The 19,623-nt window shown below is 39.7% G+C and overlaps 1 protein-coding gene across 1 annotated transcript in view; it reads right to left on the reverse strand.

Moving 5' to 3' along the window:
* LOC129367352 (FERM and PDZ domain-containing protein 1) overlaps positions 1-17,887 on the reverse strand; it is a 32,199-nt gene extending 14,312 nt beyond the window's left edge. The window contains exons 1-4 of the mRNA XM_055041724.1: positions 17,603-17,887; positions 9,988-10,101; positions 4,516-4,638; positions 3,323-3,486 (exon numbers count right to left, since the gene is read on the reverse strand). Coding sequence (XP_054897699.1) covers positions 3,323-3,486; positions 4,516-4,634 — 283 coding nt within the window. The 5' untranslated portion in view covers positions 4,635-4,638; positions 9,988-10,101; positions 17,603-17,887. The remainder of the gene's footprint in view (positions 1-3,322; positions 3,487-4,515; positions 4,639-9,987; positions 10,102-17,602) is intronic.
* Positions 17,888-19,623: the final 1,736 nt, after the last annotated feature.

Genomic DNA, 19,623 nt, shown 5'->3' on the forward strand with positions numbered 1-19,623 from the left:
TGATTATTTCTGTATTGATGTTCAACAACATTTAGATGTTTATCTTTAAGAAAACCCACTGATGATCATCTGGTCACAAATATTTTCTAACTTTTCTCATATACCTGGAGCATATCGTGTCTAGTGGTGGTGATGTTCTCTGCAGGAAGAGGGGTCCCTAACTTTATTCTGCATGAAGCCCCACACCTGCATGGCGAGCCAGAGCCACTGCACTGCGTATCTCTCTGCTGAATGCAAGAGACAAACAAGCAAACTGGGTTGCTTGAACTGGCAACCCAGTCCAAGCCCCCACTCTGCCCGTCTCTATTGTGTCCTTAGACAAGACACTTCACCTGTCCTGCTTGCTGGTGTTGGTCAGAGGGCCCATATGCATTAACACTTTTGCAACGCGCTGTTCGAAGAACAAAATTAAATCTTTTCAAAACGGCAACAGGAATCTTTCTCTCCTTCCTCAAGACCATCATCCAGACTCACATTTTTGTCTCCATGGCTGTTTTTAAAATCGACTGGCTGCTTAATTGATAGGTTTTCTAGCAGCTCTTAGAGTTGTGAATTGATTACAGATACTTCTCCTGGTTGCCACCTTGTTGGACACGTCTTTCTGTCCTGTACTCAAGCTGTTACACAAAGCATTATGCAGCGCGTTCAGTGAAACAAATGAACAAGCTGACATTTTGAATGAACTTGGCTCTTATTAGATAAGATGAAGGCTTAGAGATGCCAAAACTGTGGTCTGCTATCACGCTGAATACATAAAGAAATGGTCTGAATTTATATTATGTGAATAAGTAATAAAAGAGTTTTTAAAATATAAATCAAAGGAAATTATGTGGGTCTGTTTATGAACAAAATACATATATAAATTGACCATGGGTATCAAGGCTTTCCTCCAGTTTGTGCTTTGTCCACTTTGCCTTTCTTCAGCGTGCAATATCAGGTAGCTCTCAGACACGAGACATCACTTGATATTGTCTTTAAAAACAATGTGGGCAGCAGCCGGTGACACTGATAGGTCTGAAAATGCTTTTGAATAAAGGATTCATATTTCACTGTCAAGATGCTGCAGCACCTGCCAGATACAAAGAGACAGAGGGTAGTGAAACTGAGCCAAGACTCAGAGGGGCCACTAGTGGTGTGAGGACCAGTGTGTGTGTGTGTGTGTGTGTGTGTGTGTGTGTGTGTGTGTGTGTGTGTGTGTGTGTGTGTGTGTGTGTGTGTGTGTGTGTGTGTGTGTGTGTGTGTGTGTGTGTGTGTATGTGTCTGTGTGAGAGTCATGGGTAGAAACAGATGGTGACAGAACGAACTTGAGGCAGACGCGAGAGTGAAAAGTTTCAGTGATGTGCCCCTGAACCTCAGAGGGATTCAGATCTGTGTTCCTCTGCACTTTCAGCTCCTCAATAAAAACATTTCACAGCTCGGTACTAAAATGTTTTCTGTGTCATTAGGTGATTTTCCATGTTCTAGCATCTTTGTGGAAGGATGACTTACAGTATTTAATCCCTTTTTAGGGATCCAGTTTGTTAGTTTCCAACATGCAAACTCCAGTTTTTAACTAGAGTTAAAAACTGGAGTTTTTAGAGTTTTTAACTATTTTGCAAAAATACACAAAAATACACAGAACCTTGCAAAAGTATTCATAACCTTCAAATATTTTGGCATTTCACAACAAACTTTAGTGCATGTTATTGGTATTTTAGGAGATAAATGCAACTCAAAATAGAGTATAAAAATACTCTTGGTTTTTAACATATTTTACCAATGGAAATCTAAACAAAATGTAGCATGCATTTGTATTTAGCACCTAATATTGAAAGACCACTGCAGACGATGATTTTCAGACTTATATTGCATGCTGAGATTTCACATCAAGTCATATTGAGATACAGTTCTATTTTCTGAAAGAGAACACATTTTTGCAGCTTCATTTATTGCCCTTTTGGGATTTATTTAATCCTCATTAATATCAGCATTTTTCTCATTGTATTAACCCTTTACCCACAAAGCCTCAAAATACGAGTGAATAAATGAATGCACATATGAAAGTTCAAAAAGGAATTTTTTTTTACCTAAAAAAAATAAAACCAATCAAATGTCAATTTAAAAAGAATAATGAATTGGGTCTCACATGTTTTCAGATTTCTATTTGAAGAAAAAAAAAACTTTTAAAAGGTTTTCCTTATACTTCACCAATTTGCATTACTTCTGTGATGGTTTGTCAAATGAAATTTCATCGAAAGAACTCTAAAGATTATCGTAGCACTGTTAATAAATGTAAATTAATAATTACATGGTTAGTATGGTCACAAAATCTCCCTTGCAGTACTTACAAACTCAGCTGCATTTACACTTCTTCTGACACATGTCTGTGCTAAATAATTCAGTCAGGAGGAAGTGCTTGCACTGAGTTGAGGTGCTCAGGCATACCTTTGGCTGTTTGTATGTACATTATCTCGCATCTTCACAACAGGCACAAATGCATGCGCAAACACAAACAAAGACATTAGCGCCGTGCAGCACTTCCTTCCGTTAATGTAATTTTGTGTGCATCTCTGCAGCATCAGCATACAGCAGCAGCCCCAGCTGGAGGTTTTACTTTGTCAGTTTGTACCGACCAAAGGTCTGCAGAGGTCTGGCGCAGGTTCGCGCTTTAATTTGCTGGGAAGACATTTGTTATGCAAATTGCAAACAGCGTACCGGAGACTACAGTGAAAAAAGGCTGACAAACGCTTTCTCTTTAATACGACAGTATTTGCCAAAAGATAACAAGAACTATTAATCAGTGTTTTGCAGCAGGGATCTTGGTTTACTGCAAAATAAATCTATTTCATAATGAAAAGTTGATTATTTGGAAAACGTATAACAAAAATTTTGCACATGTAGCAATTTAGATATTTCTGCAATTGAAAGCGCAGGAAACCCAAAGAATATCCTTCTAAATTTGAACATATTTTAAATAAGAAACCAAGTGTAAGTGTTTTTTTTTCTGTTCTGTCAGAATACCTGAGAAGGGTACAGATATAGGTGCTTTTTAACTTACACCCAAGAGTTTGCTCATTACAGGGAACATTGTGCTGGGGCAGAAGGCATCTATTCAGCAAACTAAAATACTGCAGCTCCTTGTAGAAATTTACCCCTTGGCATAGGATGTTGTGACCTGGTGGAGAAATAATTATGCACATCCCAGATGAGCATAATTATGTGAAATATCTGATACAAACTAATGATGAAACTTTGTGATGCTTCTATTTAACAGACATTAAGTTTTGCACTCTATTTCCTGTCAAAATTATAATTAATGTTGCCGTTGAGGAAATTGTCCTACCTGCAGTGACTTCCTGCACCAGGATGGGGATCTGGCTGGAAAGCGTGAGGCCATGGGAGTTGAGGTCAGGGTCCTTTTGGATCTGAACGTTGAATCGGAACGGGTAATTTCTCTGATCGGAGCTACCGGACTCTCCTGTTCTCCCATCCACTGCGGCACGATCTCTGCAAAGCATCAGGAGGACGTCTTACCATGTCGCTGGAGATTCTATGTGAAATTTTTGTGATTTTGTTTCAAAAATTGTAATTTCCAAAACTTAAGCGAAACAAGAATACAAGGATTTAAAAATAAAATGACTAATGTTTGCAACACTTCTTGTTCTAAAACCTGGAGAGGTCAAGCAGCATGAAGCAGGTCATCTCTGCCATGTGAGCCGCTGTGCCTGTAAGGTTTTGTTTTTTTCCTGTTTCGGTTTCTGTGTCTATTGAGTCTCCCTGATTGTTCCCAGCTGTGTCTCGTTTCCCTGATTACCCTCTGTGTATTTAATCCCACCTGTATTCCTTGTTGGGTCCTCGTCTAGTTGTCTCATCAAGCCGTCTGTCTGTTCTGCCATCAGTTGTTTGTTGCCTTCTGCTCGTTCTGTGCTGCCTGGACTTTGGATTTTTCACCATTAATTCATCGTTTTCACTCAACAACGTTGGTTTATTGCATCTTCCTCACTGTTTCAAACCGCAAACCATGACAATGCCTCCAATCTCTGTTACCAATACAGATGTTAGTTTTTAAGTTCTGACAACAAGCCCCTATTAACCTCATGGTCACAGTAATTACTGAAGTGATTTTCTGATTTTTGACTTATTAGACTAGAAGAAAGAATTCACATCGTTCCATCTTAATTAAACTCGGAGCTTCAGATGATAGCTGTGTCGGCTTCGTTTATTTTTTTTATGAAGAAATTTTATTTTGAAGAAACGGTCTTAGCTGTTAATCTTTTTTTAAGTCTTTCATTATATTTAAACTTTTTTTCTTGGTCACATAATATTTAATTGCCAAACTCTGATTTGATTGATTTGTTTGAAGTTGTTTTGATCTTGTTTGAGAACTCCAAGGACAAAATTCAGATGATTCAAGGTCTTGATGTTGAACAGGTCAGTTTCCACATCAAAAGACAGTCAAGTCAGAGAAATTTGATTACCTAACAACTGCATCTAAATGAAAACAGAGAGTGAGCAGGCCTCCCTCTCTGAGTTTACCTGCCCAGAGAGTGAGACCGGCTGCCCAGATCTCTGGACCGTCTCAGCCATCGTCCCACCACCTGTTCCACTCGGCTGGTTCTGCGGGACGGGGAGCGACTCCTGTCCTGAGACTCCATTTACCTGTCATTAAAGGAAAATGTACTTACATCATTACAATATTTACAAGAGATGTATTTTAATGCAAGCTAAATTTAATTTACAGCAAATCAATGAACAGGGCAAGAATTTAAACACATAGTAATATTGGGTGTTTTGGCCCAACAAAAGACACAGATGATACACAAATCCGGTAAACAAGAGTCCAGAAATGCTCTTTTCCACTGACATCAATGTTAGTCCTAAATTAGGAAATGCAAGCTGTTAAACAGAACAGTTCTGTGATGAGCGTAGGGGCGATGCTTTTGTTTCCTACATGTGTATTAATGTAAGAGCCCAACCACACCTATGGTGTAAGCGCCACCATCCTAAAACAAAAGCACTGGACGGACACAAAACAATTTTAATACAATAAAGAAATAAAAAAAGCTAAAACTGGAAAAATCTTCCTTTTGCTTTTTTGGACGATGCTTTCAAATGAGCTGATATTGTTTGGTGAGGTCCAAAGATCCTTTGTGACATTTTTGGATTTTACGTTGCCCCCAGCCCAACAATGGCGTCGGGTTTGGCATCGTGTCGCCTAATGGTCTCTCAGCCTGATTTATGAACCACCTGATGCAATATTGCCCACAAGTCTCAATAGCAATCAATAAAAGTAGTTCATCATTTTAAACAATGACGCACTTTCCTTACAACGAGTCCCTGCTGTGTATCTGTGAAGCACGTAGTTGTCACAAATGAGAACGCTGAAAGCCTGTGGTGGTTGGTGGGAAGGACATAATGGGCCAACTTGGCGTCTACAGGGTTTGGTTAATGGTGCATTGAGGAGCTGGGCAACATTTTAGACAGCGACATATCAGCTTACAAGAAAACATGCTTATTAAAAATGTACAGACTGTGGCTGGATGAGGATAACTGAGTGGCCGGCTAGTTTCACAAAAGGAGATATTCCACATTTGTCTTCAACAGAAAATACGTTTTGTTTCCTTCTACTGGTTTGGAGCAAACCAACCCGCGACGCAAAGTGTAATTTCACAATGTGTTACTGTCGGGCAAGTTGTAATTCTTCTGTTATGTCGACTAATACTGACAAAATTACACGAAGACTGGAGAAAGGACAGCAAAGCAACACTTCATCAATCATGTGAGGTCGATGATTCGAACCCATTAGCCACATATGTTTCCATCTCCCTTTTCTAGCTCTTTTTTTTGTTTTAGAGAAATCCAAAGTGATTCACGGACAGATGGATGGAAAAAAATCCAGATTTCAAATATGCTGGAATCAAATTCCAGACTTGTGCAGACTGAATTAATATACTAATTCACTGCTGACTAATCACTGAATACAAGAATAAAGAGATGAATGAGAGGCTTCGGCTGTAATGCTCTACTGAGAAACAGCACTGGAATCGATTAAATGAATGAGTGAATGATCTCAGCTGGTCTGATGTGTCCCTCAGTGAGCAGCAACAGGAAGGAATCTCCCTCCAGACAGAAGCTGAACATTAGCACCGTCCATTACAGGAAGCAAATTGCTGACAGAAGAAAAGGGGAGAAAAAGCAGAGATAAAGAGCAAATAGGTGATAAAAACAGCCAACTGAGGGAGGTGATGACAGACGACAAGTGTGATAAAAGTTGAGAAAGGCGGAGGCGTGTTGAGTGACGCAGGCAGACAGCAGCGTCTCCTGTGGGATCTTTGATTATAAGCACATTATCCATCCATCTGGCAGCACATACCCCTCTCCTGATCCTCTCTGTCGTTCCTTTCCTCATATTAGCCCTGCAATACTTCCTTTAACCCATCTCGTTCTTCATATTCACTTGCTGCAGCTCCCTTCAAGCACTTCTCATATTCTATTAAAACAATGCAAAGTGTGACTTTTTTAGAGCCATGATATTCGTGCCACCTTACTACTAAACGGAAGGCTGCCAAAATCATAGATACAATCTCTTCACTTACACTCTTCCTCCGAGGTTACTTTCTACGAAATCAGATACTCCAGAACAGATTGATTTGAAGCCAAATGTCTGCACTTTTCAGTCAATAAAAATATTGGGACAAAGTGCTCCTTTACAACCTGCCCCCTTTATACGTGTGTTTCCTTCCAGAATGGCTTTGATTGAGTACTCAGATGAAGTTCAAGCCCAGCAAATCAAATCAGCCACAGCAGCATTGCAGTTCCTGTTCTGCAGTGGCAGCATTCACGATTAGGGATCAGAGAGGAAATGTCAGCTTATTTTCTGAACAGGTGTAATAATAGCACTGGAGGAAATCTTACACACTCCCTGACGTTTTCAGACGGATTCTTGTCGAATCAGGAAATAAATGCGAGATTAATCACCGCTTGGTGAAAATGTAGATATATCACAGCTGCATCATCAGGTCTGCGCCCACACACTCAACACATCCACTTTTAAATCGAGACCAATGCTAGCCTAAAACCCATTCAGACTGAAACCCTTTGCTGTGGCAGAACCAAAAACTTCACGTGACTGGTGGGACTGGAGACCAATTGGAGTTATGAATCTTGATTAATAATTAAAAGTTATGTTTAGTCTTTATTGAAAACAGAAGAATAAAAACGCAGAGCTTCATCATAGGAAACACCAGATTACCACAGGAAAAAAAAAACACCTGTCTCTTATTCTCACGCCGTTTGTTTTATTACCACTCATCAAACAGCAGGGGTGGATCAATGCAGACGTACAGCTTCAGTCACAATTGATGTTTGCATCTGAATTTATTGACATAGCTTGCAGCTTTGTCCTTTTTATATTACTGGCTGGTGTCTGTAAATCCTGCCTGAACGAGCCTGTGTCTCTACAGTTAGCAATGCTGCTTATAACGACCAATCAGAGGCCAGGATTCCCAAATATAAATGCTTTGACAAATTAGGCTGGCAACATTAAGACATTGTTACAAACACCTGGATGATACAGAGTGGGATCTGAATACAACAGAGTCACAAGAAAACAAGTAAGAGTAAAAAGTTAGTAGTTGTTTAGCATCTTGGGAAATGTTTTTTTTTTTTTATCGCAGCATTATTTTTTTTTTCTCCGTGTCAAAGCTAAATGAAATTGTACTTGTAGTGTATATAATTATTAGATTTTTTTTCTTTGCTGTTGTAGCTCCTTTTTCTCAAGAGGTCTGGTGAAATCAGTTTTAATCTGTCCTGCCTGAGTAAAGAAAACTAATAAATGAAAAGTTCTCTACCCCTACCATCCAGGTCCATATCATTATTTTAACTTCTCTTCCCACCTCTATGTGTAGCTTTAGCTTGGCCAACAGACGGGTAAAGTAACAGCAGATAAAGCTTGAGTGGTTTCCTATTTCTGTGAAACAGATTGATTATTTAAAGAAAATGTAGACTAATATAGAAAAGAAAAACATATATTAAAACTTTAAAAGAAAAGAATGACCAGGGAGAAATGTTCTACCATGTGCTTCTGGGTGGATAATGTAACATTTTCTCAAAGGGATGACAGTAAAACTCTGCTTGTCTGGATCGTGATTGTAATGCATTCCAGCTGCTATCAGCTGAGTGTGTGTGAGGCAATAAACAAAACAAGAATACTGTATATAATCTGAGTGGACTCAAGCGGCCTGTCTGATGTTATGAAGCATGTTTCCTGTGGGGAGGCTGATTAAGAAAGGTTTCCCAGTCCAGACAGAACAGATCCTAAAACTTCATTTATAAGAATCCTCTAAATGTACAACATGATCAAAATTTGCTTTTCCCTTTAATAAAGCATTTGTTTAAAAAGGATGATTTTTAATGCCTAATACAAATATTGCAGTGTGGAAGTTGATCCTGCTACAACTGCTGCAGGAAAGAGTCATCTCAGGCAGAAAGGTTGGCTTTTTGTTTATTGCTGAGACAGGAGCCGGGCAGTATAACAACTGCTGCAGAAAAAAAAAACACACACACTCTCACAGTTGACTAATGGGGCTGCAGCAGCACTTGCAGTTTATTTTCCACTTTAAACACTTTATTTGTGTACATCTATAGTAACGATTAATATTAAGATTCATATGTTCCTTTTGTCGTATAATTTCTTTGTCTATATTTAATCACATAATTTTAATGTGAGCACTTGAGTAAAGGAGCCTCTATAAAGCAGCACCCAGAGAGAGAGATGTGGATAAATAAAATGATTAAACTGTGAAAGCTCATTAAGTTTTAATTCAGACTAAGATTTTTTCAACTTTCAGACACTGCATAGATTCAAAAATATGCAATTTAGGAACAAATGTGGTTGAAAAACATCAGAAGAAGAAATTAATACAATAGGATGAAAAGTTACAGTAGGAGATAACTGCGCTCGATGCTGGGTGAACGAGTGAATGAAATGTTTTCAAACCTATAGGGTCCAAAAAGAGACCTCAGAGTTGTTGTTTCAGGTGATTTCCAACGCCAATCAAAATGCAAACTTACAAAGACAAAGAAGAATAAAAGGGAATCGAATAACAAAATGGAACAATTTCCACCCAGTGTTCTATTTAAATGGCACTAAAAGACATGAAGGATGAAGTTTACAAGACAAAACATGACTTTTCAACCGGGCTGCATGTTTGTTGCCTTGCAGCAGTAAAGTCTTGGATGACTATGATTTTGTATGTTCTCCCCATTAATGCGCGAGTTTTTACCAGATGATTTTATTTCATAGTCTAGAAATATACATGTACATTAATTAAGTGGGTTGAGCTTAGAAGTGAAGGTATGAGTTCATGTTGGTTTGTCCAGTCACATCAGTCACCAAAGGTACCTAAACGGAAAAATATGCCAACCAGCATCTATCATTTTCTGTGATGCGTTCATGGGCCTACGAAAACATGGAATGGCTATGATCTCTTGATTAACATATGCACTAATGTGATTGATATGCTCCTCAGAGTTTTTTGGCAGCAATGTGACTCCATAAAAGGGTATCAATGCCGCCCCCCACCTCTTGAAAAGTGGGCATAGCAGATGGATGGATGAATTAATTTTCTACAGCTTGGAAAAGTGAAACCTAGTGTTAATCTAGTTTATTTATTTTGTGAATTCAACATCCTGGTACAGTGAGACACAGATTACGTCCAACTTTTGCATAACACACTGAGACATGAACAGCGCAGGCAAATGGGATTAGAAAGTGTGTCTGGAGCCTGTGGCAGGGAGTTTGTGCGTCACTCCTGCTGAGCCAGATTAAACTGAGCTTCAGTCCAACCCTACAAGACAAACTGCAAAGCTGCAACTCAGTCTCCCCGTTTGTCTCACTTTCACTTTTATCCCTCACTTTTTCTGATCCTCTAATATCATCACCTTTATTTTCTCTAAACGTACTCATCACATGTGCAAACAAATCTGCCTGAAATAGCAAACAGTCACCTGCTCGCCACCCCCTCTGCCAGGGCTCCCTGAAGGCGCTGGTAGCAGTCACGCTGCACGTTCGGTTCGTCCATCATCTGGCTGAAGGGGAGCCGGATGACGTACCTTCATCTCCTGGGGATATGCACGACATAATAAGGACAAGACAAGGGAGGCTTTAGACAAATGTAGAGTACTGTGGCAACACACAGAGCCTGCAAAAGTATCTACACCCATTTCACATGTTGTTATACACATAAACATCTATATTTACGTTACATAAATTGTATGTGACAAAGTAGTGCTGAATTGTGACATGTAAGGAAAAGGATGATGTTTTTTTTCCAATTTTCTTTCACATGGATGGGTCTGAAAAGTGAGGATTGCATTGGTATAACACTGAATAAAAACAACGCACCCAGCTCTCTTCAGATGCCACCTAATTAGTAATTTTGTGGAACTTAATCCAGCTGTACTCTGAAGGTTAAAGAGGCTTGCTAAAGAACATTAGTGAGCTTAAATTTAAATCATGTGGCGTAACTCCAAAATTACTAACAGATGGGAGTCACGCCAAGCTGACTGTCTTACCAAAAAAACGGGGTATTGTTCAGAGAAGCCTCCAAGAGGCCCAGTGCAACCCTAAAACAGCTGCGGAGCTTCACAGTTCGAGAGGGAGAGTCTGTCAACATGTTTATTATTAGTCGTGCATGCAACTTATCTGGGCTTTACGGAAGAGTCGCAAGAAGAAAGCTACTGAGTAAAGAAAAACCAGAAACGGTTCATTCTTAGTTTACAAAGGCCGTGCAGGCGACACAGCAAAAACATGGCAAAAGTCGTTCAAATGAAACTTTGTCACCAATATGCAAAGAGCTGTGTGTGAGAGAGAAAGCTACATCTGCACATAACCCTGAGCACATTGTTTCTACGGTGAATCATACTGTGGAGTCGCTGCTCTACGCCAAGTAAAGGGAAACCTTTGAAGGGAAGCGACATTCACTCCAATCCTGGAAGAAAACCTGCCAGGAGCTGCAAAAGACTCGAGACTGAAGCAGGTCATACAGCCAAAGCTACAATGACATGGTTATATCAAAGTCTTTTGTCATAATGGCCTAATCAAAGTCTAGACTCAGTACAATTTAGAATCTGTGGCAACACATGAAAACTGATGTTTGAAGACATTCTCTGTCCAACTTGATGACATGCAGGTGAACTCCATATGATGATGATGATCTCATCATTTCTTTAAGAGTAAAGGGGACAGACTAAAAATGTGCCAAACATTTAAGTTTTTGTTTGGTAAACATTTTTGAAATCATCAGCTTCCTTTTACTTCACAACTGTGTACTCCTTTTAGTTAGTTTTTCAGTTAAAATCCCAACAAAACACAATGGACTTTTTGATTCTAAGGTGAAAGAATGTGAAAATATTAAAAGCAATGCATTTATTTACATCTATTTAATATTCTAATCTTTTCTTCTGAAAGAGGTGAAAGGAAATGAACATTAAAAGCTCCGCTGTTCAGCAAACAAAATGCAACGATTAAGTACTTTTCACAAGCAGGAAAAGGCAACGCTCAGTGTGAGACAACGCGCTAAGCAAGGATTAGAGGCAGAGTGCAAAATGATATTTCATAAACAAGCAGAAATATGAAAAGGGAGACAATGCAGGAAAATGGGGAGGGAGTGGAAGGGGAAGAAGAAGGACGGGGGAATAAAAGCGTCAAAAAATATAGTGGGACTCCATCATCACGGCGGGGTAGGTCGGGCTGAGCTGTTTGTGGAGTCCCACTTCTCCCTGCTCTGCTCTAAACACCATGCATTATTAACGAGCCCCTTACAAAGCCCTGGGAAAAGAGATGCTGGGAACTCTTATATATCCCCTCTCTCCCTTCTCCGCCTTCATCCTCTCAGTTACCCTCATCTCAGTACTCCTTTCTTTAAGAACTTATTTTACCCTCTTGTTCGAAGTTAATGGTTTGATATACGTTCAGGCACTTGAGCTGCCAACAAAGCCCTAACCCTCAGAGATGGATAAATTCATCTGCTTCCTGAGAAATCAACAAACAGGATGAATGCCTGCTACTTTTTGTTTCTATTTCTGATGTACAGTAACATATAAAAATAAATAGTTTATTTATTTATTTTGCTTCATTTGATGATGTGCGTGCAACACTGTGTGTTTAATGTCCGGAGTGAGAGTATCTTTTTTATCATCCCGGTTAGCGGCTGGAGCTTGTGTGCGTTAGTCAGTGTGCCGCTCACATCAATAATGTATGCAGATAATGCAACCGCTTCGCTGTACCGACAACTCACAGGCATACCGATGCACACAGACGGAGACGCGGAGGGGGAGAGAGAGGAGACACATGAGGCAGCAAAAAAATAAATAAAAAAATGGAAAGATGAGATGGGGAAATGGGAAAAATGCAATGCGTGACGAGAAAATGGTTAAAACGTGAGGCAAATTATAATGCAATTCAGATTTTACTTGGACTTCAACAATCTTAATTTGTTTTTTTTTTGTTTGTTTTATCACACGCCACATTTCCACATGATTGCAAGAGTCCCATACAAATGAACTATGTGGTACAAGTGGACAACAAAAGCCAACTCAGGGCACCTGCCGCAATCAACACACAGGTCTACCCCTGACCTCTGACTGCACCTTGACTATGTTCATCTTTAGAGGTAGCAATCCGATTAGGAGATCACCATTTGGACACACAAACAAACACACACAATCCATGTCACCTAATGACATTTACTGGTGGAAGACTCCAGTAAATACTGAGCTCGCGATCATTTGAAGATGCCAACGCCTGTGTGGCCCTCAACTTCCACATTTCACTGCTACAATAGCAAGAATCAGGGGAAAAACAGAACAAGCTACAAAACTATGCCACAAAACAATTTTTTTTTTGTCTTACGGTTTTGAACAACAAATATACAGAAAATAATCGGCTCTGGATTTTGGCTGGTGCTCATCCGCCAACCAAACACAGCAGAATGCATAGAGAAACTAATTCTCTGTCTCAGTATGTTTGTCCTAACCTTGCTGAAATACATAGATTTTAAAGAAACTAGTGCACAAAAACTGAGCTATTTATTTCGCCAGATTGATTATTTTGCAGACACGTGACCATCACATGTGATTCAAAATGCTTTAACATGTTTACATTCATGCTATAACTACAGACTTCAAAGTGTTTTTTATTGAGGTTTTACTTGGCAAGTCAGCACATACTGTAAATGTGAAATAAAAAGATAATTTTTTATTATGTAAACAATAAAAACTGCTGAGTGCTTTTGCATTCAGCCCCACTACCTGGTGGAAGTAATAATTTCTGCAAATATATTTTGAAATGTTTTGGGGAATCAACTTTGTACATCTACCGACTGAAATTTTTAATACTTGCTCAGTCAGGTTAGACATAAACTTTCAAGATTCTGGTTTACTCTGACCAGAATCTTGAACAGCATGTTCCAAATTATTATGCAAGTGATATTTTTCTCAGATTTTCTTAAATGGTCAATGCAAATGATGGTCAGTATAATTTTCAAGTCATGAACTATTACAATACAATTTTACTGAACAAAGCTCCCCATGAGATCAGTATATTTTTTTTTCAAAAATAAAAAAACTCAAAATACACTTTTCCAAATTATTATGCACAGCAGATTTTCTAAACATTTTATGAATTATAAACAACTGCAAACGGTCATTCTTTGAATGTGCAGCATAGAGTGATCACGTGTACTAAAATAAAAAACCTATTTCAATCAAAAACATCTTAACAGACTGAGTTACATGTTAACATAGGACCCCTTCTTCGATGTCTCCTGCACAATTCTTTCATCCATTGAACTTGTGAGTTTGTGGAAAGTTTCTGCTTGAATTTCTTTGCAGGATATCATAATACCTTCCCAGAGCTGCTGTTTTGATATGAACTGCATTCCTCCCTCAGATCTTCTGCTTGAGGAAACTCCAAAGGTTTTCAATAGGGTCAGAGGTAAGAGGAGGACGGTGACCTCACCATGAGTTTCTCCCCTTTAATGCCAATAGCAGCCAATGACACAGTGGTAGTCATTGTCATGCATGAAGATGGTTTTGCTACAGAAGGTAATTTGGAACACGGTGTAGTCTGAGCTGTTCCATTGTACCTCCTGCTGTTTGCTGACTATTTAGTTTACTTAATGAAAAAATATATATATGGAAAAGATTGTGAGTTCAATTTAAAGGCCACAGCTAGATACACTTTTAATCTGTAAAAATATCTGCATATTCAGAAACGTTATAAATCCAGTCACAGCCTTTTCAGCTTAGCAGTGTTGCAAACTGTTTTATTATTTATTCAACTCACAAATGGCTCTGTAAACTACTTCCAGTAAAGGTTTTCCTAGCCAAAACGCCTCTGACTTTTTCACGAATAATAGCTCAGTGTAGACTCACAAACATGTGGGCGATTAGACTGGCTCTTTTAATTCCAGTCCATTAATGACACTGATTTCTTTTTTTATCTTTCCAGCACTTAACTGTTCTTTGTTCGGTACACACTGTGAACTGCGTGTTTATTCTTGAATTAGCCTCACAGAGGCGAATGAAAGGTTCGTCTCCAGGCATGCTCAAAGTAGTCATATTCAATAAATTAGAATTACACATCCCAATAAGGCTTGGCTGCCAGATTTGGAAATAACATGCCATTAAGCAGGCATTAAACATGCTTTTCATTAAGCCCACATTCCAGTTTTTCAACATAGATTTTTTTTAAGGCATCCCAAAAAGTCAGATTTCAAAACAAGGTTTTCTTCATGCAGTCATGTGAAAATAAAAGCTCCAGGAAAAGTCTGTGTGTTCTAACATATTCAGCCATACAGATATTTAACAACCATTTCAGCAGTCGGTGTGCTCTGGACTGTTGCAGTGAGAGTGAACACCATGGTGAGATCAAAAGAGTTGTCTGAAGCTTTCAGAGGGAGGATTGGAGCAGGTTATGAGCCTGGATAGAGACTTAAAGAAGTCTTTGGAGAACCTGAATTTATCCATTTCACTGTATGGAAAACAAATCTACAAGTGAAGGACATCCAAAGCAACTGCAAATAGGATCAGAATGCAGGTTGGTGTTAATCTGGAGTTTTGACCTCTGATTGGATGGGGGTCTTGAACGGACCACCCAGGACTCACCTGAGGAGCCAGACTCAGTTTGCAGAGGGAACAGAAGGGGGGAAATGCAAATTGGCAAGACTCAAGATTAGAATGTTTCTACTTTTAATGCACAGCCTAATGCTACAAGTCCAACAGCTTTTTAATACAGTCACAGATATAAACGTAACCATGAACAACAACATGCTGGCAAAAGACAGATAAAATATGCAAAAATGCATTTTGATGATGGGTAAGCACAAGAACGCTTGTGCACAGAGGAACAAAGGGTCTGATGTGCACACATCCAGTTATTGCTCAGTATTAAACTTGACAAATAAGAAGCATCAAAAATGTAGCCCAATCTAAAAATAACATCATAAATGAGTAAAAGCCGAGCAGGAAGGGCCGTCAGAACGCAGCCTTGTCTCCTCGCTCTTCTGTTTCCATCTCTTGAGTGTCAGGACTCAGCTTTCATTAACATCCCTGCACAAAGCACCGGATGGTAACACCTCCTCTGAGGTTGGGACGTACAGCCAGTGTATAGATGGAGTCGAGCTATTCATGCAGAGCATGAGATCACGTTTCTTATCATAACACAGTGGAAACAACGCAGCGTATTCCAGCATGATGAAGCAAAAACAATGTGATCATAAGACGCGTGTGCTTGTAGGTGAGTGTGTGAGAATGCACGGCAATGCATTAGTAAAACGCATTTCACACAGAGTATGTATGTACTATGACTCTGTTCATCAATTCTTCAGCAGTGGTGGCACACGGTGAAATGACTGACTCGCTTGCTGCGAGAGCCGCCAGTGGTGGTCTGAGTGTCTTTGTATCTAATGACTGATGCAGATCTACCCTCATGATGACTTCTAGTGTTTTTTTATACAACTATATCAATTAGGCATGACATTATGACCCCTGACACGTGACTAACACTGATTAAGTTAGCATTGTGTTCTTAGAAAATGGATAAAGATATTGACAAGGGCCCAGTTGTGATCATGTGAGCGTCCAGTCCTGGATTTGTTTGTAGGCTTGTTTGCACCATTCTATATTAAATCTAATAAAAACACGTTTAATGGATGTTGAGATCCAGTTTAATTATTCTCTACTTTATTGTCTGTTTTTCATCAGACATTGTTGTGTCAATTCAACTCTTGCGAGTTGAACTGTGAGGTGAAAAAAATTGACTAATGCAGCTAAGATGTTGCATGATGCACAGCAGTTCCTCTGGCTAGTTTGATTTGATTAGATGATTATTAGGAAGCAAGCTGATTTGATCATGTTTTCTTTACATGGTAGGTGGGTTTTATCTCTTAAGACAAGCTAGGTATTGCCACCTCAGAGTGTTCTCGTTTTGCTAGAGTTGACGGGACTAAATAACAGCAGCTGGATTTGGAGGGCATCCATGGGATTTTGTAGCATCACATGCTTTTCAGGTTTCTTTGTTTCTGGTTGAAGGTACATCAGAAACCTGGAGGAGCTGCATAAAGACTAAAAGTAAGTTTTTACTTAGATTTGGTTAAGGAGTGAGTGGCGCATTTGCCTTTGGGTGTCTAATACTACAGGTGGGTGGATAAATTCAAAATATTGATAATATCAATATGAAGTCAGTGTCAGATACTAGGGAGGTGAAATACAACTTCAGTGCTTTAGTTTCAAATTCTCTCTTGAAATTTTACTTTATTTTTATTTAGTATTTTTTAAACTCCATCTCAAAAATATAACTGTTTTCAGTTGATCTCAAATTATAATTTTTATTTTCACTTTTGTTTAGGAAAATGCACTCAAATTTGACAATATGATGGAATAAATTGGTATCATTCAATTAGGACCCCTGTGTATACCGTATGTAAATTAATTTATACTGGACCTGTTATCTCAAGACATTCGTTTGCACATTGGTACTATATAAACTGAACTGAATAGTTTGACCGGTCAGATAGTTCCTCAGTATGAAAAGTCAACATAGCACTTTTCGGTTTATAAAAGAGTGGCATACAGGGAGACTCTATGAAAGGTTTTGTCATTTAATGCACATATACATCTCACAATAAACGCCTAGTCACATTTTTGATAAGCAGAACAACATCTACTGTTTATCCTTGCAAACTATTGTTGATGTTTTTTTGTTTTTTTTTTAATTGTGGGAGAAGGCTGGAGTACCCGGAGAGAACCCACGCATGTTAACTCCATACAGAGAGACTCCAGGACGGGATTCGAACCCAGGACCTTCTCGCTGCGAGGAAACATCGCCATCACCTGAATCACCGTGCAACCCAGCAAACCAACGGCGGAAGCTTATTGGGAACTTAAATGTAGTCTTTACTCTTAATTTTTTTTTTTTTTTTTTTTTAGTCATTTCCCTTACTGAGATGCGCTGAAAGGAAACCAACACAATCGCGGTCCATCATAATCTATTTCAGACACTTTCTGTCTTGTGGACAGTGGGTCCAATTGGCTGTGCAACAACAAGGGTTAAAGACCTTACCGAGCAGCGGCTGTTCCTGTCCGATAATCCCCTCCTGGGCGCAGGGCGGGCCGTCCCGACCGGCCGCAGTAACGGCGAACAACTTGGAGAAGCGCCGCAAAAGAGCCGCACCTTCCTCAGTCAGCGAAGGAGCCGGTTAATCCATGTCACCTGCGGGTTTCAGAGCGCCACATCCTCCGGCGGAAATCAGAGGGAGCGTCCGGTAGTCCGCACGTCGGTCCCGGGGCAGGTGACGCGAAGGGACGCGGCGAGGCGCTTAAGCGTCGATAATCTTCTCAATCAACAATCCCATCTCTCCTCTCCGCCTCGCGCGCTCTCTCTGTCTTTCTCTCTCTCTCTCTCTTCCTGTTCGCTCCATCTCCCTGTCAAGCAAAACCCGGTTAAAGTTTGCATTAAAACGACACAAGCGGAGCACACATTTTGGAGTCTGCGTTGAATATATGAGGTCTGTTCAAAGTCGGAGTTATAAACAGGCGATGCCGTTTAATATACACATGTTTTGAAAACTGAGTTTAATGACGCAACTTGATTCGCTCGCACAAAATAACATCATGGCACAACGCTTCACTGACTGAAAGTAGGTATTTGTCGCCCCCTGCTGGAGATAGTTCTTCACTGCTACGCACTTGAAGTTGTTTATTTCCGGATTCATTCAAGCCTAGAAGTTAGTTCAACCCAAAATGATCCAAATCCCTGGCAGATTTGAATTCTAAAGCAATTTCTAACAGGATAATCAAACGTTTTAAGGAAGTATCAATCTTGAAAATGATTCATCAATTTGTATTTGTGCTTTAATAAAAAGGCATGTTGAATCTTATTTACTTAAAAACAAAAAAAAAAAAAACACTTTTAAACGATGGATGTCGGTCGATTTGCCAGCCAGTTAGGACAGATCTTTGGTTCTGGCAGCTGGCTCATCTTCTGCAGATGATTTGCAGGTGAACATAAGCAGTTTTTTTTTTTTACTTTTATGTTTATCAAGGATAGAGAACACCATATTTAAGCATAAGGCTGGCTCTTGATTTACGGGTTGACCTACAGTCCTGCACGCATCTATGGTCACAAGCTTTGGGTGGAAACCAAAAGAAAAAGATGATGGACACCAGTGGCTGACATGAGTTTCCTCCACAGGATGTCTGGGATCTCCCTTCGAGAGGATGAGGACGTCCGACATCCAGGAGGGACTCAGAGAAGAGCAGCTGCTTCTCAACATCGAGAGGAGCCAGCCGAGGTGACTCGGCACATCCCACTGGGAGAAGACCCAGAGGAATAACCACCAGGAGGGAAAATGTTTCTGAACTGGCTTGGGAATGCTTTGGGATTCCGTCGGAAGCCCCAAGTGGCAGGGGAGAAAGACGTCTGGGCCTCTCTGCCGAGATGGCTGGGTCGGCAACCCAACCCCAGATTGAACAAAAGATAATTAACAGGTAGAAGTTTCGATCAAACCTAAGCCTGCCAGCGGTTTGAATGACTCTGTCCAGTGCAAATGCAATAGTAATAATGCCTTATGAACCTTTGTGCTTTGGAATCATTTTTGTCTCTAAAATCTTTGGAGGCCAGTCTAAAGAGGTCTAACAAACAACCAAAAGAAAATGGCTTGTTAGTGGACTGAAAACGACTGTAAATGTAAACAAACAGCCAGAGGAGGAAACATGGATCGAGACACCTATACATTATTTGTGCAAAGTCCTCAAGTAATTTGAAGAATGTCTGGTTTTCCAGTAACTTTGGTTTAATTGCTTTTAGTTTTGGATGGCCCTTCTGTGGTTCTTTCCTTTTGTCCCTTACTTTCTTCTATCATCAGGTTTTTTTTTTCTCATTTCTCTATTTCAAACTCCATGAAGCAGCTCAATTGATTTCCATTTGATCTTACTTGATTTTGTTAAGTAAAATTCACAAGTGTCGCTTTTCTAATCTAGTTGTGAAAATGTTCACACTTATGACCGCAAGATGTCAGCGTTGTACAAATTCTCTTTCACTTTCTGTAATTTTGCTTCTGTCTTGTCTAAATTTCTTCCACC

Source organism: Poeciliopsis prolifica, unplaced genomic scaffold (assembly GCF_027474105.1).
Source record: "Poeciliopsis prolifica strain line A6 unplaced genomic scaffold, Auburn_PproV2 SCAFFOLD016, whole genome shotgun sequence".
NCBI lineage: Eukaryota > Metazoa > Chordata > Actinopteri > Cyprinodontiformes > Poeciliidae > Poeciliopsis > Poeciliopsis prolifica.